General features: G+C 45.4%; 1 protein-coding gene across 1 annotated transcript; it reads left to right on the plus strand.

Annotated features, from left to right (window-relative positions):
- The first annotated feature begins 2,415 nt into the window (after window positions 1–2,415).
- C17H16orf78 (chromosome 17 C16orf78 homolog) lies at window positions 2,416–19,005 on the plus strand. Its single transcript, XM_055551750.1, has 5 exons — window positions 2,416–2,565; window positions 6,576–6,689; window positions 7,234–7,366; window positions 15,894–16,146; window positions 18,858–19,005. The coding sequence occupies exons 1-5, from the start codon at window positions 2,416–2,418 to the stop codon at window positions 19,003–19,005; spliced, it is 798 nt and encodes a 265-aa protein (XP_055407725.1).
- The last annotated feature ends 4,257 nt before the right edge of the window (window positions 19,006–23,262 follow it).

Below are 23,262 nucleotides of genomic sequence, written 5' to 3' on the forward strand. Positions count from 1 at the left end.
ATCAAAGTGCTGAGTAAACTGTTAACCAAGAAGTCTATTATCCAGCAAATCTTTTTTTCAGAAACGAAGAGGAAAATATAGACATTTCCACATACACAGACTAAAGATTTTGTTGCTAAAATTCTGCAAATATAAAGCAAATGAATCCAGATACAAAAGATTAAATGTATATGATTTGATTTATATAAAATTACAACAGACAGAACAAATCGATGAAATTAAAAGCCAGGGTGGTGTTTACCCTTGGAGGGAGGTAGTGACTAGCAGGGGCCATAGCGGGGAAATTCTGGAGCACTAGTTATTTATGATTCTGGCACATTTCTGCATGTAGTTTAAATCAATAAAATTTACTAAAACAAAGAAGGAAGCTTGGCCATGTCACTCCCTCCCCCCTGTTTGAATCCCTTTTCTTTTCGCTTTGCTTCCCTTTCCTTTCCAGACTCAGCAAAACAGTGGCCTCCAAGGTGCTGCCTGGTGTGGCCTCTGCCTGCCCCCCAGCGTCATTTCTCACTGCCTTGTAATCTAGTGTGGGAAGAAAGGGACAGGCCGAGCTGCCTCCGTCTTGAAGAAGAAGGAAACTCCATCTCGCACTTTCAGTGAGCTTTGGACTATGTGCCGAGTAGCCATGGGGATAACATACCTACGGCTGAACTGACCTCCCAGACCAGACCAGATCCCATGCCAAGATTTCCCATCGCCAAAAAGAATGTGATAATCCCCTGTGTAGTCAATCACCTTTGTTATCTTCATGGCACCCATTGGTGTAGGCTACAATGTACAATCAGCTGACCCTTCTGATTAGGAATCATGGCTGTAACCTGATTGTATCTCCCTTTACCACTTTCCAGGCTAGGTTTGAGGAATTTGGAGATGTGGGCTTGAGCAGTAAGTACACTTAAGGTATATAAGGTTTTCACAAGAGTCAGTCGGGGTCCTTCCTTGGCTAAGAGGAGACTCTGCCTTGGGCCTGCTGGTGTGATAAACTGCACCCCACTATTGGCATTGTCCTTCTGAGTGAGTTTGTTTCCCAGAACGCATGGCTACAACAGTAGCTACCTTGGCCTTCTGCTATTGTGCGAGTGTTCCCTGCTTCTATCCTGCCACACGGCCTTTGCACATGCTCGACCTCCTAGTCCAGAGACCCATTAAGAGCAGTTTACCCTTTAACTTCAGCCACTCCCCAAGTGTGATCCACCCACTAACCCATCCAAGTCTAGTTCTTTTGTTTAGTTCTTAGAATTATATTTCTTTCCTTCAGAGTGCTCCTCTTCATTTGTCCTTATGGATTCACAAATTATTGAACTGCTGTCTTTCCCACTAGCCCATATGTTTTAGGAGTCCTGATGATGTTTTTATCTTGCCTTATATCCCCTGCACCATGCTGGCATATAGTAGGCATCTGATATCTAGTCAATGAATATAAAAGTAATTAAGCCTATACAAATCTTCATTCTAATTAGAGCACATTGTGGAAAGCCTACCAAACTAAAAACTTTAGATTTTTGTATAAGCTGCAGGGGGCCACTGAAGGTTTTTGAGGAGACATGTGAGTTGACAATTGTTTTAGGAAGATCTCTATGGAAATGGAGGTGGAGAGCCCATACTGGAGGCTGTGGCAGAATCCAGGAGATGGACAGTGCCTAAAGAGGTGAAGGAGGAAACAGAACAGGCTCTCTCTTGAAAGCAGAACTCCATCTCGGGCCGGACTGTGGACTTTGAGCTATATGTCCATTATCTATGGAAACGACATACCAGCTGGAAAACCAGGCCCCCAGAAGGAAGAGCCCCAGGGTTCTCCATCGCCTAAAAGAATACCCTAATTATCTGTGTAACCAGATAGAATCATACATTCTATTATACTTACTGGGGTATGACCACAGGCCTATTGATAATTGTCCACTGTTAACTACCTAGGCTTAAGGCATATGGATCATGGGTGAACTTTGATTGTATCTTTCTTTTTCCTTTGTTCAGACTAGTTTCAGGGGACTTTATACACTTAGGGTATATAAGGTTTTCACAAAAACTGGCCAGGGTCCTTGGCTAAGAGGAGACTCTGCCTTGGGCCCGCTGGTGTAATAAACTGCACTCCACTATCTGCATTGTCCTTCTCAGTGAGTTTCCCAGAACCCATGGCTGCAACTGAGAGACAGGATCCACATGGGGAAGGCTGCTCCACTCTGACCCCCACCGACAGCCTGACAATGACCTCACAATCAGCCTCTGGACCTCCTCCCCTGGAGGCCAGTATCTCCGGCTCTGCCCCAGCACTGCCCTTTATGTTCACATATATGTTCATGTCTAGAGGAAAACACCGTACCATCTGAGTCATCCAGGACCAGCGACCGGAGGCAGAGGGTTCAACAAAGTGGGAGTGGGCCACCTTCCCACCCACAGCAGGGCCAGGGCTCCACGATGACAGAGCAGTCAGAGGACCTGAAGAACTCCCTGCCCACAGAGAGGAAGCTCGTGTGGAGGACGGCCGAGGAGAGGCGCATGTCAGACCTGACTCGAGTGTTGGAGTGGCTGGAACGGAGGCAGGGGAAGAAGAAGCAAGCTCTCCAGGTGTGTACTGTCACCGAAAACCTGCAAGCAAGGCTTCATTCAAGGCGACTGAAGCCTGATGTAATGGGGCGAGGGGTGGGTTTGCAGCACGGGGGTGAGGGGCAGGTTTGCAGCACGAGGGTGAGCCAGTAGAAGAGTGCTGGAGGGCGTGGAGGAGATTGTCCACAGGATCAGGCCATCCTTGTTTGCTAAGGATCCCCACGTAGTTAAGCTCCTACCCTGCCACAGAGACTGGGAGGTGGGGATGCTGTCTTTCCCGATGTTCGCATCTCAAAGGATGGCTCTCTGCCTGCTTGTGCTCAGTGTGTCTGACTCTCTGCAAACCTGGACTATAACCCACCAGGCTCCTCTATCCGTGGAAATTTCCAGGCAAGAATACCAGGGTGGGTTGCCAGGCCCTCCTTCAGGGGATCTTCCTGACCCAGCATCTGGAGAAAAACATTCCTGGATCATAAACCTGGGCAAGAGGCTGAGAGAAGATTTACATCTCAAAGGGGCAGAAAAGGAATTTACAAGTGTAAATTTTCTAAAGAAATTATTCTAGGAAAGGGGAGGTCGAGGGTCTACTGTCAGGAAGAATCCTGTCTACTTTCACTGAGGTTTCACTTAATGAGAGACATTAAAGCTGTCTCTGTCAGCGTTTCAGAAGGGCTGAGGGACAATTGCTTTTAGGGTCTTGCTGATGTGTCCTTCCCATTGTCCCCAGGCACTTCCAGCCTTGTGATAGCCCCAGGGTCAAAGGGCATCTTCCACCTCCACTGTCCTCGAGACTCCTGATAACACAAAAAACCTCAGACACCCAGTTGAGTCCGACTCTTTGGGACCCCATTGACCTTAAGCCTGCCAGGCTCCTCTGTCCTTGGGATTCTCTAGGCAAGAATACTGGAGTGGGTTGCCATTCCCTCCTCCAGGGGATTTTCCTTATCCAGGGATCAAACCTGTGTCTCTTCCATCTCCTGCATTGGCAGGCAGGTTCCTTACCACTAGCGCCACCTGGGAACCTCTTCCTTTCTATCCTTCATCAGAACTTAGTTTAACTGCCTGTCTTAGTCCATTTGGGCTGCTACAATCACATGCCATAAACCAGGTGGCTTCGAAACAACAGAAATTTCCTTCTTCCCAACTGAGAGGTTGGGAAGTCCCAGATCTAGGTGCCAGCAGATTTGATATCTGATGAAGGCCTGCTTTGTGGTTCATAGATGGCTGCTTCTTGCTATGTTCTCGTAAAGAGGAGGAGACAGGAGTGCTCTCCAGGGCCTCTCTTCTAAGGTCCCAATCCCATTCATGAGGGCTCCACCCTCATGACCTCACCGCCTCCCGAAGGCCCCACCTCCCCAACATTATCACATTAGGAATTAGGATTTCAACATGTGAATTTAGGGGGAGGAGGCACACGAAACAGTCTGCAACACCAGTTTTCTCTCTGTCTCCAGGAACAACCAGTTTTGCCCCAATTTCCCTCAAGAGTTCCCCTTTGGTCCCCTCATCTACAGAAGGTCAAGCCATACCCTTGGAAAGTGGTCTCTTCAGCAGAGGAGGCCACCTGATCTTGACTCCCCTGGCCCCCAGATAAAAAATGGGTGAAAATGGCATTACTAACAACAGTGATATATTTTACTAAGCATTTGCTGCATGCCAGGCCCTGTGCTTGGCATTGTAGTGAGTTGTCTGGTCAACTGCTCCCAGCAAGGCTACAAGGTAGACACTGATCTTACCCACCAGCTGAAGGATAAGGAAGCTGAAATGAAGAGGAGCTCACAGAGCTAGTGAGGGTCAAAGCCAGGGCACAAACTCAGACGTATCCAGTTCCCAGCTCACGGGCTGTCAGACCCACCCCCCACACACACCTTTGCCACCACCTGTCCTTTCCTGCTTCTCTCAGCTCATCCACCCCTGCCTTTCATGGGAGCTTCTGTTCTGGTTATGTGTTTATTTATCATTACAGTCATTTCCTGAGGGTGGCTCAGATAGTAAAGAATCTGCCCGTGATGTAGGAGACTCAGGTTTGATCCCTAGGTTGGGAAGATCCCCTGGAGAAGGGAATGGCAATCCACTCCAGTATTCTTGCCTGGGGAATCCCATGGACAGAGGAGCTTGGCAGGCTACAGTCCATGGGATCACAAAGTGTCAGACACGACTGAGCGACTAACAGACAGACAGAGCAATCTGGAGTGCTAGTTTCATTAGATACATGTAAACACATCTGACAAACATGTTTTACTCTAAGGAGTTGGGATTTACCTACCCTACCAATTACCCCTCATTTTAGGGGGGAGGAGTTAAGGCTTGACTGCTGGGCCTCTCAGAACTCAGTTACAGAAATCTTACTCCTTTGATGAATATACTTGATCCTATCTCTTCCTGTAAGTTTATATTCTAATGTTTTCACAGCTGTCTCTTCTATGTGGCTTTTCTTGTAAATAATTTTGGACCCAGAAAGGGAACAAATTTACTTTCAAAATACAATTGAATCTTCAAGCATCGTTACCCTTTCCAGAAGCATTTGGATTTTGAAAGAAGCTCCTGAGAGAGAGGGTGGTGCTTCCATGGCAGGTCTCGGATGGCAGGTGTCAGGGGACCCTTTAGTGAAGACAGCTGGAGGAGGGCTGTCTGTGGCCCTGTCTCCCTTCTCCTGGTAGTCCAGGCTTCTCCTCTCTTCAGCACTATAACCTCTGGGTTATAGTCTACCCAGAGGGCTGTGCCCCTTGTGAACATCTGTCATAAAAGAAGACCCCTGAGATTTAAGGTCACGGGCACAGGGGCCACCAAGTCAGTTTCTGTGACAGTTTCCTGATGGGTCTGTGGTACCAAATCAGTTCCACTCAGCTTCCTTCAAAAGAGGGGACTGTAGCTACTCGGGCAGCTGTTGAAGAGAGGTTGAAGGTTGAGAGGGGAAGGAGGGAGGTGGGCTACTCTCGGAGTAACTGGACTTAGTTTCTCTCTAATCAACTAGGAGTATCAGCCCTGGACCCAGCTTGCACCCCTTCCCCCACTAAGCCCCACAAAACCCTGAAGGTAACTAGTACCCGCTTCTTAGATGGTCTTTGGACAGCTTCCTTCCACACACCCAGACTGGCTTATCAAAACCCTCCTTCCATTCACAGAGAGCTGCTAACAATCAGGGAGCGCTAAGCACCTCCCCACAGTAATTCCTTATTTCCCACCATAACCCTATGAAGTAGCTTCTGCTACCATCCCCATCCTCAGATAAGGGAACTAAACTGCACAGAGAGCCATCCCTTGCTCAAAGTCACTCGGCCAGACAGCCATAGAGCAGGATTGCAAGCCAGGCCATCAGCCCTGAAGACCAGGCTCAGTCATCTCTGCACAACCCTCAGAACCTGCAGCATACCCCAAGAGGAGATCCAGTCAGTTCAGTTTCCCTGCTATGCTCCAGCACCCCAAGTCTACCCATTAAGGATGGGCCTGGACGCACCTTTGTGGGCCCCTCCCTTCCTGGGCCATGATGAAACTTACTAATGAAACTTACTCTTTTACCGGGTTCTCCTGGCAGCTGTGAGAGCCAAGCATACATGCCTCGAATGGATTTGTTGCACTTACCTGGCCTTCCACCAGGCAGACTGGAGCATCCGGGGAAAGAGAAAGGCGGGAGGATTGTGATGACCGCTCTGGGAGGACAAGATGGGGTGGGGGTGGGGTGAAGAGAGGAGGGAGCACCCTGGCTGGGCTCGAAGACTGGAGGTCATGTAGGGAAGTGGCAGCTAGCAAGGCCATTTGAGGGCTGGAAGGAATTCCTCCCAGGCTGGAGGGTGGGGCCCTCCTGTGGAGGGTGATAGGGAGCCAGTAATGGACTCTGAAGTGGAGAGGGACAGCCACGCCTGGCACTGGAAGTGGGATGAGGACGCCAGGTGTGTCTGGAGGCAGAGGGGCCACAAGAGGAACAGGAGGACGAGAGGAGGTGCTCAGGCTGGGTGGTTCCCCTCTGTGGCATGCAGGATCAGTCTGTGCCCACTGAGGCGGCCACAGGGCTTTTCTCCCTGTTGTTTCAGAAGAGCAAACCCAAGGTGGTGATAGCCTCGGCAGAACCTGCGAAGGAAGAAAAGAAAACCAAAACTGCCCTGAAACATCAGGGAGCCCACCGCAGGAGCCAAGGGAATCAACAGGTGGCGTTCTCTGAGCAGGTGACATCACCCACCTACCCCAGCCCCTCCACACGAAGGAGGGGGCGCCCACTCTGCTTTTGCACGGAATTGGCTACTTTTTCTTCTAAGTGTGGGGCTCTAAAATTCATCCCTGCCTCACAGTAGCACCCACATAGATCACCCACCCCCTCCAGCCAGCCAGCTCCCACCCAACACACTGCGCAATCCCAGTGGAAAGACCTGCACCCTTGCAGTAGGGCTCGTTCTTCCTGGGCACCACCTCCCTCCCCTAAACCACTCAGGAGTGCCATTGGAAAGGGGGGACAACCAGCAATGGCTGTGGTCTCCAGGGTCCCTCACAAGCTCTGGGGACAGAAGAAAGAAGTTGGTGAGCAGACACCAGCATGCGTTCCTGTCCCAGGGACCCAGCACCTAGAGTCAGCCTCTCCTTGGGTCCCCTTCATCTGCCCTTCAGCCAACCCTTGAACTCACTCGCTGGGGGATGAAGGAAGCAGAGCCAGAACCCATTCCCTAGCCTATAACATCTCTCCAGATCTCCTCCCAGGCCTCAGGGCAAAACTCCAAGGAGGACGAAACCTCTGCCCTTTACCGAAGGCTCTACAGAGTGGAAGCAAAGGGAAAACGCCTCAGCAGCCTGACCCTGAGCACCAACCCCAAGGACACACCCAGGAGATCCGGTAAGGGAAGTACCTCGGTGGGGGGATGCCAGAATTGTCCTTGCCATTGCCTTCCTATCAGAGGGGCCCAGAGACGGCACGATCCTCAAGGCAGCACCATCTATGTCAACCCCACCTCTGTGGATGCAGGAACCACCATGACTAGGGATCACAGCATCAGGGGGTGTGACCTGGACAGGAGACAAGTGGGTGTCAAGCCTCAGCTGGCACCCGGGGGGTGGGGGCGTTTCTTCTCAGGAAGCTAGTATCATGTCCCCGGGGTTCCTGAAGTCATTTTGGTGAATCACCCTCATGTCCAAATGATCTAACTAGCTTAGATACTGTGACAAGGCACTACAGAAGGTACCACAGCTGCTGGCCTGAAACCTGCCAGGGGATGCTAGTAGCCAAGAAGAAGTGGGCTTGGGCTATGCCAGATACTTATTGCTAAGACTGACGGTGTTTGAGTCCCAGCCCCACTGATGGGTAACAAACTCAGAGTTGCATAATCCCAAGCAAGCCACCCCATCCGTGGGGTCTAGTTTTCACATCCACAAACTGCGACAGTTACACAACCAGCCTCACAGTATAGTGTGGTGTTTTAGCACGGCGAGGCACGGACCACCCTCCGCCAGATGCAGAGCAGCTGCTCAGTAGATGTTAGCAGGGGGCTGCGTGGGGGCTCGGTTGCTCAGTCGTGTCCGACTCTTTGTGACTCCGTGGACTATAGCCCTCCAGGCTCCTCTGTCCATGGGATTCTCTAGGCAAGAATACTGGAGTGGGTTGCTATTTCCTACTCCAAGGAATCTTCCCAACCCAGGGATCAAACCCACGTCTCCTGTACCTCCTTCATTGCAGGCAAATTCTTTACCACTGAGCCACCTGGGAAGCATATGGAACTTCTCTGTAAACATTTTGCTAACATTCTCAGGTGGGCTGTGTTGGAATAACAAATGCATTTATTGTACCTGGCCTCTTGGGATGGAGGTGTATGGTTAAAAAAAAAAAATTCTGGAGGGGATTTCCAATTAGCTCAAAGGAAGAGGGGCAAGAGCCTTGGAGTAGGGGTTGCCAGTTCTCCTGTGTTGCGCTCCACTCTGCCCAACAAAAAGTTCCTTATTTCTTTTTCATTTAATGTACCAAAGCCATTGTAACCAAACTGTGGTTACTTGCCAGTTAAAATTAAATATTATTGGCTCTAAATGCAACGCGAGATCCAGGACTGAATCCTAGGCTAGTTATTCAGTGAAAAAAATTGGTGAAATCCAGATTTAAAAAAACTCTGTAACACACCCGTGTTAATCTCTCATTCCTGGCTTATGTAAGATGTTAACATTGGCGGAGGGTGGGGGGGGTGGATGTATAGGAGCTGTCTGTAAGAGTTGTCTTTGCAATTCTTCTCTTCTATAAATCTAAAAGTTTTCCAAAATAAAAAGTTTATTTTCAAAAAAGTGGAAGGAGTCCAACTTATGCCCTATGGGAAGCCCCACCCCTTCCCCAAGTTTCCTGTCGTTTTCCCTGTCCTGGTCCTGCTGGGAGGCTGAGCATCTGTGGATCTCACTTCCAGGACTATTTCCTTCTCCCTGCTCTCTGCCAACCCAGACAGGGAACACATCCCTTCTCCCCAGACCTCTCACATGAAGCCATTGTATGTCAGCAAACTTTACTGAAGGTTTGGGGCAGCAAAGGTAAATAATTACATCATAGACTTACACAGCAAACATATTAGAAGTCTATTATGATGCCCTCTCGTTCTGCAAAGTCCTTTGTCCCCTGCCATCAGGAGATTTCCCTGATGGCTCCATTTCCTGCAGGGCTGGTTTCCAGATGCTTTGCTCAACTCCAAGACTAGGACTAGGGTCAGACAAGCTAGGCACACAGGACACAAAATTAAGAAGGTGGTCTCTCTCAGGCGCCCACCTTGCCCTTACATGAGCCTGAGAGCAAACACCTCCGTTAGTTTCGCCCCCTGAGTTCCTTGTTCGTCTCACTCTAGTCCTGGTTCTGCCCAGCTCTCCCTCTTCTTCTCTCTTTCCTCTCCCTTCTCCTCTATCCTCTGCCTTCCCTGCCCCACACATTCCCATTGCCTTCTTACCTCAAGGGATCATTTTGTTCCACTGTCTCATTCCACACTCAATGTAGTCTGTGAAAAAAAGTATTTTTTTCAATGTAGTCTGAAAAAAGATATTTTCCTAAACAAAGGCAGTTCCTTCCCTAAGAGAAACTCTCACACAAGTTGATATTTTTTCCGTCTCACTGCACAAGGATGCCAGCAGGGCAGGCTGACTCGCCAGCCCTTTGGTCCTCTGCAGTGCCTCCTGCATCTATCTGCCCAGCCCTGTACCCCACAAAGCCACCCTGTCGGAGAGCAGGCGTCCCTCTCCACATGTAATACAACCAATGGCCACTGGGGGTCAGCAGGAGCTCACGCAGACAAGTGGGCCGTTGTTCATAGGCATCCAGCAACCCCCCGGGCATCCACGTGTGGCACCAGGACTGAGTCAGGGCTGAGTCTGGGCACAGCAAGGGGAACGTACTGTGAAAGCTGTCAGGAGGCTGGAAATGAGTGAGCAGGATCTGGTTTGGAAGTCAAGATCAAGACAAAGCAGCCTCTAGGAAGGGTGTAGAGGGAGTTAAGGGCTATGGCAAAAGTCTAAGAAGGATAAGTGTGGATCAAGAAAAAGCATTCTTTAAAAAAAATTTTTTTTTAACTTTTTACATTATACTGGAGTATAGTGGATTAACAATGTTGTGATAGTTTCAGGTGGACAGCAAATACATATATGGGGATACAGAATACATATACAGGGATTCAGCCATACAGATACATGTATCCATTCTTCCCCAAACTCCCCTCCCACCCAGGCTACCACATAACATTGAGCAGAGTTCCCTGTGTTGTACAGTAGGTCCTTGTTAGTCTTCCATTTAAAAAATAACAGTGTGTACCTATCTATCCCAAACAAGGAGAAATACTCTAGCCAAAACATCTCTTACTAACCTCCCTCAGCCCCACTCAGCACCCAAATAATTGGCGTTATTTTCAAGAACCAGCTGTTTTAGCGGTCTTGTCCACCAGTTCTATCTGTGTAGTTTCCTCTCTGCACATCCCATTATCAGCTTAGAGAAGCCTGTGCAGATTTCTGCAGCTCTCCATGCTACTCTGCCCTGTAGATTCTAGCTGAATTGTCTATTCTCTGTTCTCAACTCAGAGAAATGGCTAGACTCCTGTCTAGGTTTTCTCTATCCACGCTGCAACCCTAAAGCATCTTCCAGCCATCAGCTGGGGCTCTCGTGGGACTCACCCCTTCTGTTTCATTTTCTAAAGGATCACCGCCCTGTATTGCCAATGTCTGAAAAATGCCATTTCACCTATCAGGCCCCAATGTTTAATTGCTTGAGACGGACAGGTAAATCTAGTTCCTGTTACCACACCTTGGCTGAAAGCAGAAATCTCAGACTGGCCTTTCCAAAACACAGCCCTAATTGAGTGCAATCACAAGACATGGAAAAAGTTTACGAAGTTGGATCTGAATTCTTAAAAGGTGACTGTGGCTAAAGGCCACTAAAATATGCTGGGAAAGCATTGGGAACACACTTGCAAAGTAAATCTTGACAAAATCTGAGCATCTAGGCTGAGAAAATGGAATTCATTTGGCTTTCTCTTCTTGCCCACCTATGCTCAGTGCATTCCATCGATGCCAGGCAAGCACGTATTCCTAATGCAGAGGGTTGGGGTGCAGTTACCCCCTCTGTCTCTGGGTGATTATAAAGTCAACCCCTGGAGTCCCAAACACAGCTCACCAGAAACCTAATGTATTTGTTCAGCCATGGACTCAGAAATATGGGACATTTTGTCCAAAAGGGTAGCCAGGACAGGCTCCCAGAAAAAGGCATTGATAACCTGGGTTCACGTTTTCCTGGCATCTTGGTCACATGACTTAATCTCTCTGATCTTCCATTTTCGTATTTGATCAATGGGCATAATATGGTTGTGAGACTGTAGTGCCCCCTCCCTAGAAAGCCTTTAGAAAACTGCCTGAAACGTGAGTTACTCAATAAGTGTTAGCCAATATGTATAATTCTCATTACCATTCATTTTAGTACTCATCTTCCCTGCATGAGACCTACTTTGATCCAGAAAAGGATCAAATGTCTCAAGAAAGTCCATGGCCCTTTCTCCAAGGGATTTCCATCTGTATCAATGGACATGTGTACCTCACGATTCTCCTGGAACATGGTACCAATTTCCACCATGCATAAACGCACTGCTGATGCCTCCTGACCCCATCACTCTCTCAGGGGCCAGCTGTCAGTTTAGAGAGCTGTACTGGACACAAAGATCCCAGTTCAGCCACGGACTCGTTGTGAGACCTTGGGCAAGTCAGAGCCTCTCTCTAGGCCGTTGTCCCTCCATTTATGTTATAGAATGTCTAGACTTTCCCAGATGTATTCTGGTAAAATTTCTGCATTTTATTCATGAATTCTTGCAAGTTTACAGGAAGAACAACTTACTTACAAAGAAAATGTCAGATTAGCATCAATCTAGAAATGACATTTATAGACTACTGATTATTACAGTCTCACAATCCTATTCTTTGTCCATATATAAGTTACTGTTAGGGTGAATGAAAGATATTTGTAAAGTCAGAAATATTTAGGGAGTTTCTCAGCCATTTATTCATTTATCTAAAGAAAATGCTCTGGAAGAGAACAGAGACATCAAATTAGGAAATAGTTGGTTTAAAAATAAAAATCTTGATATGTACTTAAAATCATGTGTTTTTAGAAAGAACGAAAAAGGATATGCAAACAGATGAGGTAGATTTAATGCTAAAACAAACAACAGGGTGAAAGAGAGAGATTTTAAAATGCTAGAGAGAGTAAACCATAAACCTACACACACCAAAAAATAGTAGTTAAATAAACATTTAGAAATGCAAAGTAAGTCTGACAAAAATAGTTAAGTAGGAGATTGCAATATACCTCTTTCAAGACAGATTAAATAGATAATTTCAGGAAGTGCCTAGAAGAATTTGACAATGCAATTAACAAACCACAACTTTATATTTGAATAAAGAACACACATTTTTATATGGCCAAAGCATATTCACCAAAAGAAAACTTTAACATTCAAAATAGTAAAGATTTTAGGGCCAGTTACAGTCAATAATTAGAAATAAAATTTAAATTAAAAGATAATCTCAACAAAAATTAAGAAACACACTTCCAAAATACCATGATTTCAAAGATAAAAACTAATGGAAATAAGACTGTTTCATACCAAAATCTATGAGATAAAGGCAAAATCTATGCCTAGAAGAAAAATTACAGAGAAAACTGAAATGGTTCTTGTCTTTATTAAAACAAATTAAAAAGTAATACTTTTATTAATTTAATGACATAGAAGAAATAATTACTATGAAAAAGAGAATTCATCCATTTAATACCAAATAAGATGAATGAAATACAAAATTAAAAGTAGCTAAAAGCATAAATCCAAAGATAGCTTTTTAAAAAAACAAGTGACAAATAGTATGTATATCATAAGCCTTGTCAAAAGAAGAGTCAAAAATATACAAGATTTTATATGAGAAAGGGTGCATAAGCAAAGGTAAGAAATACGTTAAGTGAATTATAATAGAGTGTTGGAGAAGACTCTTGAGAGTCCCTTGGACATCAAGGAGATCCAACCAGTCCATCCTAAAGGAAATCGGTCTGGAATATTCATTGGAAGGGCTGATGCTGAAGCTGAAACTATAATACTCTGACCACCTGATGCAAAGAACTGACTCATTTGAAAAGACCCTGATGCTGGGAAAGATTGAAGGCTGGAGAAGGGGTCGACAGAGGATGAGCTGCTTGGATGGCATAACCGATGCAATGGACATGAGTTTGAGTAAACTCCGGGAGTTGGTGATGGACAGGGAGGCCTGGCATGCTGCAGTCCATGGGGCCACAAAGAGTCAGACACGACTGAGTGGCTGAACTGAACTGAACTGAACTAAAACCCAACATAAATGAATAATTTCTTCTCATACTATAAACTATCAAATGGACATAATAAAGAGTGGAAAAGTTGACTAGAGCAATTCCTGAGGTAAAAATTGGAAGATGGGAGACACCTTCCCACTAAAAAGGCACAGGGACAAATGGTTTCACACCAAGTTCTACCTAACATTAAAAATCAAATAATCCCAATGTTACTTCAGCTATTTCAGGCTACATAAATATAGACATTTCTATTTTCTCATTTTCCTTGTTATGATTTTTAGATAAAGGTCTGTAATTTAAAAGTGCACATTTCATTTTCTTTCTTTTTTTTGCTGGAGATTCAGTTTATTTTTATTGTTTTTTTTTTTAGTATTTTAAAAACAATTTAATTAGAAATTACATTCTACATACAGGTCAACACATTTCATTTTCAAATACATAGTTTTTTAAGTATTTTTAATATAATGTATCATTTTGATATTAATTTCTCATTTAAATTCTTCTCTGCAATCACCCTCTGTGTTTTTTCAGTCTTTTAACTTTATTGAGGCTTCCAATGGCTAAGGTAAATGTCACATTGCACTTGAAAATATGTAGGTTATTTTTGAATATCTTTTGATATTGATGTCTAACATAATTCCACAGTGATAAGAGAACAGATTCTGTATGATTCAGAATCAGTCATTCAGATCATGAAATTTTTGCATCTTGTTTTATGTCCCTGGATATGTTTCAGTTTATATTCTCCTGATTTATAGTCTATGGGAACTTGAATAGAATTTGTATCCTGTTGTTGTGTGAAAATTGTATAAATCTTAATTGTGTTGAATTGGTTCATAGTGCTTTTCAGGTCTACTATATCCATTTACTTTTCTGTCTGCTCACTCTATTAATTTTTGAGAGCTTGATAGTGAAACTTCAACTAAAAGTCTTAATTTATCTACTTATAAAAAGAATTGTAATATAGAGTGGAACCATATGTAACTTGGTTCTGTACTTTCCAAGTCTCCTGTAAATGTGTTTCTGTACTTTCATAATTTAAAAATAAGAAAATATAGGTATTTCTGCATTAATTTGACAAGCCACCATGCTGGATGATGGAGGGAACCTGAAGCTGGTGCTCTGTGACAATCTAGAGGGTGGGATGAGGAGGGAGGTGGGAGGGAAGTTTGGGTTGGGGAAAGCATATGTACACCTATGGCTGTTTCATGTTGCTGTGTGGTGGAAACCATCACAGTATTGTAGACTAATTATCCTCCAATTAAAAATAAATTTTTTTAAAAAATAAAATATTAGGCAAAAAGCAGGCCAATCTCACAATAATATGGATGCAAAGTTATTTTTAAAATTTTAGCAAATAGACCTAATGTTTGAAAATATGGCAAATATATCCATCTATGAAATGAATAATAAGCCATGACCAAGTAGGATTTATTATAGCAGCTTGCAAATGGTTAGGATATCAAGGTATCTAATAACACGATTTATCAGTAAATTAAAGGAAAGCCATGTGATCGTATCAGTAGATTATAGAAAAGCAATAAACAAACAATCAATTATTGCTAATAAAAACCTTATGTAGACTAAGAGTAAACCTGCTGAATATTACAAAGCATTCTAAAAATTCTGGCATACATCATTCTAAATGATGGAATGTTGAATCACTTTATTAAAATCAGAAACAAAATGAAGGATGACTTCCTTCATCATTATTGACACTGTTTTGGAGAGTGTCACATGCAACATGTCAAGAAGAGTACATAATTTTTACAAATATTAAGGGGAATATGTTTTCATTTTTCTCCTGATAAGACTGTCTTTCTGCAAAACTGCAGAAATTCTAGGCCCAAAATGATACTGTATGGTGTGGTTGTTTGTGTACTAGAAAAACAAAAATTTTACCAGTAGTCTTTTCTCTATACCAGTCCCACTAGTTAGAAATGGGAAGAAAATACTCGTACAAGCAAAAGTCTGTAAAATACAGAAGAGTATATTTAACAAGAAAATAATTAAGGCTGCCAAATCTAGTCCCAGCGATATTTCTCTCAGTACAAACTCCATATTTGGGTAGCAGCAGACCCTCACTATTTCATTTAATATATGTGTGCCTTTGTGCACACTGTTCCTCCCGCTCAGCCATGCTCTTCCTCCTGCCTGCAATACTTTTCTTCCTTTTTATCATATGATAAACTGTTTGTCCTTTAAAATCCCAGTTCAAAGTCGACCTCCTCTGATACCTTCTTCTAAACCCCCTTTAGGCTAAAGTTCACTTTAGGTGAATTTTCTCTAGGGAAGGAGAGAAGATTGGGAGAAGGAAATGAATGAAAGGCAGAAAAGAGAGACAGTAGAGAAGAATGAGAGACAAGGAGAAAGTAAGGAGGATAAGATGAATAGGGATTAAACAAATGCTGAATGAGAACCAGCCAAGGTCTTGGAAAGACGTTAGATCTGGTAAGGTTTGAAGCCCATGCAGCCTTTCAGGCCCCATCCCCTTCCTGTCCACCTTACCACCACTCCAACCAGGACCTAACTCCCTGGTGACATCTAATTTCAGACTTAGACATCAAGGATGCAGTCACTCAAGAATCCACTCAGCGCCCGATGCAATACCGGCGACAAAGCGTCGTAGAACCCGTATTACAGGACCCTGCCTTTGCCCAGCGGAAGTCAACTGTCTTGAGAGAGTGGGGGAGCAAGATGCCTGATGCCTCTTATGAGCGTAAGCTGAAAAGCCTCATGGAGAAGGGCACGGAGCCCAAGATGGAGATGATGAAGATGCTGAAGCCGGAAGAGGTACTGAGCTGCCGGTAAGCAGCCCTGCGCGGGTGGGGCCGGGTGCTCCCTGTAAAACCAGGCTCTGCTCACGGCGGTCTGTGGTTCAAACACCTGGGCTGAGCCCAGAGCAAGGGAGGGTGGCTGCAGCATGTGCGGGCTCTGCTTTGAGGCCCAAAGAGCTGAAGCCGGTGGGTCCACTAACGAACACGACATTTAGGTGCTAGCGTTTTGATGCCCTGCCTTAGGACACGTACACATCTTTCCCCAAATTTCTGTTTGACAGAAGAAACCATGACTGTTACTCACAAAGGAAAGAATGAGTTGTTTGTGGCCTTGTTTTAACAGGAAACCCCCCTAAGTTCCTTTACGCTGTGGTGTTGAATTGCTGGGACAGCAGCCACCGTTCCCAGGGGCTACCTGCTGTATGTTTGGGGTTTTAGACTCTAAAGTGACCATAAACAAAGTCTGAAACCATTTGGCATGTATGCTCTTACTAAGGGGTCTCCCTTCTTGCTGTTCTTTGTCCTAGTTACAAGACCCACTGGTTTTCAGCAACACCAAACAGCAAGGCTTCTGGCCCCAATCTGAGCATCCCTCCCCAGCCTGATCTTACTCTTTACTGTAAAGATGTATCTGACACGGTTCAGAAACGTCAGTAGAGGATATACGACAACATAATAAGGTAGTCATCTTTGTAGAGTTCACAGCAGCGAACTCACCTGCAGGTTTCAGACACCTGGCATCCACAGGCCCCGCCACACAGTCCTGCTCTGCTGGCCGACTGGCTGGGGTGGGGGGTAGGGGGTGGATGGGTGGAATGGCTAACCGGCTAAAAGATGGGCAGCAAGCCTTGTTGACTAGAGGGGGTTTCTGGCCCCTGCCACTTCCACGGCTGAATGACTTGGCCATGGCTTTCAGATTGATAGCGTGGTTTTAACTGACTCTGGCCAAAGATAGTCTTCCTGGGTTCCATGGTGGGGAGAAAAGAGACTCAGACAGCATAGGGGGAGAGAATATTTGGAGAGGGCAAAAAACAAGCTATTAGAAAAACATCCAAAAGAAGGATGAGATTGTCCTTTGTGATCTTAGTGAGGGCGCACAGGTAGCTGTGTGTGAGATCCTCCCCCCAGGGGCTGGGCTGGTCAGGGAGGGACGGGGTGGACTGTGGCTGGAGCCATCAGGGAAAGGCAGGACTGGTGGGAGCTGACAGTGAGAACAAGGAATCTCTGGGCAGATCCTGAAAAAGAAGGGAAGTTCATTGGTGGCCTACTGCTTAGGATTCCAGGCTTTCACCGCTGAGGGCCTGGGCTCGATCCCTAGTCAGGGAACTAAGATCCTGTGGGCCTGGGTACGGTCAAAAAAAAGGAAAGAGAAGGGAGACCATTTCCAATGGATAGAAAACCCAGTTTCTGCAATATACTACTCTTTCCCCACCATGTGTAGCAAAGTAACCAACCAGAAGGTGCCTGAAAGCAGCCTGAGTCGGGGGCCTCCCTCCTTATGCTAAAGCTGAGAGCAAGGCCAAGGTTGATGGTGGGACAAGGGACATGATGGCAGAGATACTCTCTAAACCACATGGCAGAGACAGCATCAGTCCTATCCTTCAGTTACAAGTCAGAACGCTGGGGCTTTAGCTAATATTTTAAAATGATGTTTTAATTTTAATTGTTTGAATACTATTAAAAAATACTCACCTCTATTTCTACAACTTTCTCAGCCTTTATTTCCACTGTCCTGTATTTCCCCCAGCCCTTGGCCTCACTCAGATTATACGCACGTGGCACTGACAAGAGAAAATACCTCACAATTTGCATTCAGGTTTTTCCTCCCCACTTGGCATGACGTCACAGCTGTATTGCACCTTCTTCTCGCAAATGATATTTTAACATTAAGAAGATTTCTTGAAAAGAATATTCCATTGTTTGCTTGACCATTCCTCTACTGATGGAATTTACTATTTTCTTATTGTCAATAACCCCAAAATAAATACTTTTATTGATATAGATGTTCTTCCATTGACTTCTCTTCTTGGGATAAGCTGAGGAGCAGAGTGGAATTACTGAATCAAAAATACTGAACTTTTTTGGGTGGAGAGGCAACTTGTTTGGCATAAATGTTGCCAAATTTATTTCCAAAAGAGTTATGCCATTTTTTTAGATTTCATATATATGTGTTAATATACGATATTTGTTTTTCTCTTCTAGAAAAAAATGTTACTTATGAACCTATTTGCAGGGCAGGAATAGAGACACAGATGTAGAGAATGAACTTGTGGACACAGTGGGGAAGAAGAGGTTGGGACAGTTTGAGAGAGCAGCATTTGCACATACACATGACCATATGTAAACTAGAGAGCTAGTGGGAAGCTGCTCTAGAACACAGGGGGCTCAGTTCAGCACTCTGTGATGACCTAGATGGGTGGGATGGGGTGGCTGGGTGGGAGGGAGGCTCAAGAGGGAGTGGGTATGTATATATTTATGGCTGATCCATGTTGTACAGCAGAAACCAACACAACATTGTAAAGCAATTATTCTTCAATTAAAAACAAATTTTAAAGAGTTATGCCGGTAAAAACTCCCACCAAGTCTTTTATGAGACCTCTGTCAGCTCCAGAAATGTCTGGAGAGCCAGTCCTTACAGAGGTCCCCACACTGACGCTGCTTAAATCTAAGCTCTTTTCAATAAAGTTTGGAGCTGCGGTGACTCCACCCTCAACTGACCTCTTTGGCCTTGTCTTGCACAGATACCTGAGGTTATCCAAGAACAACATTCGAACCTTGCTCAAGCTGTGCAAGGATGCGGGAATGAACGTGGACATCCACCCCCACATGATCGAAGGAGAGATAGATGCTAAAAAGGTGTTCAACCAAAACATCAGTGTAGCCCTCTAAAGAGCCCCTCTCCCTGGCCGCCTCGAGCTCCTCTGCTGTTGGATCCTCAGCTGCCAGATGCCACCCTCTGGTACACCACACTGGCCCTTCAGACCTGGGCCACCCCCTTTAGACAGTAGCAATTAGGAAACAAGGCTAGACTGCTTGCATCATTGTGTTGATGTAGTATTTTGTCCTTGTCATCCAAGTCAGAACCAACGCAAGAGAAACCATGGGTTTTCTCCCCACCTCCCAAAGAACACTCCCTAGAAAAGAAATCTTGGAAGTGAGAAATGGGAGTCCAAAGTCTCCAGTCTCTGTACAGAAAAAGTCTTAATGACCCAGATAAAACGATGGTGTGCGCACTCACCTAGAGCCAGACATCCTGGAGTGTGAAGTCAAGTGGGCCTTAGGAGGCATCACTATGAACAAAGCTAGTAGAGGTGATGGAATTCCAGCTGAGCTATTTCAAATCCTAAAAGATGATGCTGTGAAAGTGCTGCACTATACGCAAGCAAATTTAGAAAACTCAACAGTGGCTACAAGACTGGAAAAGGTCAGTTTTCATTCTAATCTCAAAGAAAGGAAATGCAAAGAATGTTCGGACTACTATACAATTGCGCTCATTTTACATACGAGCAAAGTAATACTCAAAATTCTCCAAGTTAGGCTTTAACAGTACATGAACTGAGAACTTCCATATGTTCAAGCTGGATTTAGAAAGGGCAGAGGAACTAGAGATCAAATTGCCAATATCCACTGGATCACAGAAAAAGCAAGAGAATTACAGAAAAGCATCTACTCTGCTTCATTGACTATGCTAAAGCCTTTGACTGTGTGGATCACACAAACTGTGGAAAATTCTTAACGATATGGGAATAGCTTACCTGCCTTCTGAGAAACCTGTATGCAGGTCAAAAAGCAATAGTTAGAACTGGAACAATGGACTGTTTAAAATTGGGAAAGGAGTATGTCAAGGTTGTATATATTCACCCTGCCTATTTAACTTATATGCAGAGTACATCATGAGAAATGCTGGGCTGGAGGAAGCACAAGCTGGAATTAAGACTGCCGGGAGAAATATCAATAACCTCAGATATGCAGATGATACCACCCTGATGGCAGGAAGTGAAGAGAAACTAAAGAGCATCTTGATGAAGGTAAAAGAGGAGAGTGAAAAAGTTGGCTTACAACTCAACATTGACAAAACTAAGATCATGGCATCTGGTCCTGTGACTTCATGGCAAATAGATGAGGAAAAATGGAAACAGTGGCAGATTTTCTTTTCTTGGGCTCCAAAATCACTGCAGACAGTGACTGCAGCCATGAAATGAAAAGACACTTGCTCCTTGGAAGAAAAGCTATGACAAATCTAGGCAGCATGTTGAAAAGTAGAGATATTACTTTGCTGACAAACGTTCATATAGTCAAAGCTATAGTTTTTTCAGTACTCATATATGAATGTGAGAGTTGGACCATAAAGAAGGATGAGTGCCAAATAATTGATGCTTTTGAACTGTGATGCTGGAGAAGACTCTTGAGAATCCCTTGGACTGTAAGGAGACCAAACGAGCCAATCCTAAAGGCAATCAATCCTGAATATTCTTTGTAAGGACTGATGCTAAAGCTCCAATACTTTGTCCACCTGATGTGAAGAGCTGACTCATTGGAAAAGATCCTGATGCTGGGAAATATTGAAGGCAGGAAGAGAAGAGGGTGATAGAGAATGAGGTTGTTGGAAGGCATCAGCGATTCAATGGACATGAGTTTGAGCAAACTCTAGGAGATAGTGAAGGACGGGGAAGCCTGGCATGCTGCAGTCCATGAAGTCGAAAAGAATCAGGCACAACTTAGTGGCTGAACAACAGCAAGAGTCTCCAGAGGGATTTCACGGGGGACAACCTGGTAAGGGGCTGTTAGGGACACACACACTCCAGGTCTTGTCCAACCATCCCCACCACCTCTCATGGGGGACATGACTCTGTGGGAAGCTGGTCCTCTGGTGTGCAGGGTGGAGAGTGGATTGGGAGAATGGAAGAGGGAGGAGTCTGTTCAGGTAAACATGGGTTACTCCAAGAAGTCACCGAGGGCAAGGAGCTGGCTCAGAGGCACACAGGCAAGAAGCAGCAGGCTGGGGTGGAAGACTGTCCTCGCCTCGTCTCCCATTCTGTGATGGAGTCTCTGGCAAATCCTGCAGGACGGTTCAGAGCCACTTCCTTCCCACCATGGAGCAAATGCCAGTTGACACCCCTGCAAGCATTTCGAGTAAGGTCAAATGCCAACGGCCCCACTGACTAGCTGTGTGAGTTTGGCAAGTTACCTTCCCTTTCTGGGCCTTTGTTTCCTCATCTGTCAAATGGGGCTAATGATAGAACCTGCTGAGGGAGGATCCTGAGAAGAGGAAACGGGAGTTTATATGTGAAGCAAAAGCACAGACAATGACACACAAGAGCTCAGCAAACGCGTGCTGCTCCCACAGCTCCTGAGGTGGACGAGGAGCAGCTTCAGCCCTCCCGGCCCTGGCTTCCTCAGAAGGTGTCCTGAAAACGGGGCCAATTGGTGTTGAGTCTAGGATGCTGATTCTAAACCCCTGGCCTTTGTGATATGTCCAAAAATTAAACTGTCCCTCAGCCCCCAGGGGCTAGTGCTCACCCCAGAGGGTGACATATGGCCATGCTCCAGACAGGCCTCACTAGCCAGGCTTTACTTTCTGCTTCCATATTCGAAAAGGGCTTGGATCCCACCACACCCCTACACCATGTTTTTTATTTATTTATTTAAAATGTGGATTTACTTTAAAAATACTTGTTTATTTATTTATTTGATTGTGCTGGGTCTTAGTTGCACCACGCAGAATCTTTCAGTGGCAGCATGCGGGATCCTTTCTTTTTCCTTTTTTAGTTGTGGTACATGGTATTTTCAGTTGCAGTAGGCACACTCTCTGTTGCAGCATGTGGGATCTAGTTCCCAACCAGGGATCGAACTCACATCCCCTGTCCCCTGCTGGGGGAGTGCAGAGCCTTAGCCACTGGACCACCAGGGAAGTCTCCTCCATATGCTTTTTAAATCTCCGTGCCCCAATTCACAGCTCCAAAGCGACCCCTCAGAAGTAAGTGGCTCTCTCCGCTGAGAGTCATTGCCCTTGGGAGTCAGATTAAAGTTGGAGGCTTCCAATTCTCCTGCCCACCGCCATGCACCCACTCAAGTCCCCACTGAGGGACTTCCTAAGGGAAGGCAGAGACCCTTAGGCTTGCAGGCAGGTCAGAAACACATGCGCAGAGCACCGCGCCCTGGCAATGTCTAGACAGAACCCACAGCCAGAATGTCAAGAAACCAGTTGTAAATGATTAGGTAATAGTTTCTCTCCAGTAAGTACCTGTTCTTAGGGAGAACCAGCTCTTCAAAAATGGGAAAGAAAGATATTTCCTGAGCATTACTGAGTGTCAGGCACTTAATCCATGTTGTTTCATTCAAAATCAAAGCCCACAACCATCTTCAGAGACATCCACTTTGTCCTGCCGACTCAGTGGTCTGCATGAAGCACTGCCAACTGTTTTCCTGCATCAAGGGTCCTGGCCTCCAGGAAGTCCTTCTGCCTGTCTAATCTGCCTCTCCCTTGCTGCAGTGTGAGCCTATTTTCTCTCCTTTGGGCCACAGTGGAAAGAGAGGAGAAGCTGGTCTTCATTGTCTGATAAATATTCATATTCTGGAGGATGTGTGCTGAGGAACAAATGAACAGATGAAAGGCCCGGAGAAGTTAAATGTCAGATGCATCAGTAAGAGCAGCCTCTGATATGACAATGACCATTTTTTTTCAGCTCTCTGGCATACAGTTCCATTTGATTATTTCTCCAGTTTCCTTTCCATAGCCCTCTTAAAACGCATTGATGAAGATGGGTCTAGCCCTGTTTTCTAACAAGATGCCAAAGACCAAGTTCCTTTCTGGAACTCAGTAAGGATTGACTCTAAGATGGCTATGGATTGCATTCATTCATTCATTTTCTCTCCCCTCACCAATTGTGTTATATAGCAAGCTTTCTGTATTCCCCCTGTGGTCCACTGAGATTGCTGGGTCCTTTTCTGCAGGGCTGGAGCTGTACATCAGCTTTTTGTCCATGACTCACTAGGAGGCCCAGATGCAGGGAGGTGCTCAGGGAGAGGCAAGCCCAGCCTTTCTGGTGTCACAAAGGGGCCAGGGGAGGTGCCACCCTTCCGACTTCTAATCTGGAGCTCTCTCACCTGATGGAGTGGTCAGGTGATTCATAGCAGCACATTTGT

The sequence above is a fragment of the Bubalus kerabau genome, chromosome 17 (genome assembly GCF_029407905.1).
Source record: "Bubalus kerabau isolate K-KA32 ecotype Philippines breed swamp buffalo chromosome 17, PCC_UOA_SB_1v2, whole genome shotgun sequence".
Classification (NCBI taxonomy): domain Eukaryota; kingdom Metazoa; phylum Chordata; class Mammalia; order Artiodactyla; family Bovidae; genus Bubalus; species Bubalus kerabau.

Coding starts and splice junctions, on each gene's coding strand:
- C17H16orf78 (XM_055551750.1), top strand. CDS start 2,416: ATGACAGAGCAGTCAGAGGACCTGAAGAACTCCCTGCCCACAGAGAGG. Junction 7,367..15,893: donor GGACACACCCAGGAGATCCG/GTAAGGGAAGTA, acceptor ATCTAATTTCAG/ACTTAGACATCAAGGATGCA. Junction 16,147..18,857: donor GAAGAGGTACTGAGCTGCCG/GTAAGCAGCCCT, acceptor TGTCTTGCACAG/ATACCTGAGGTTATCCAAGA.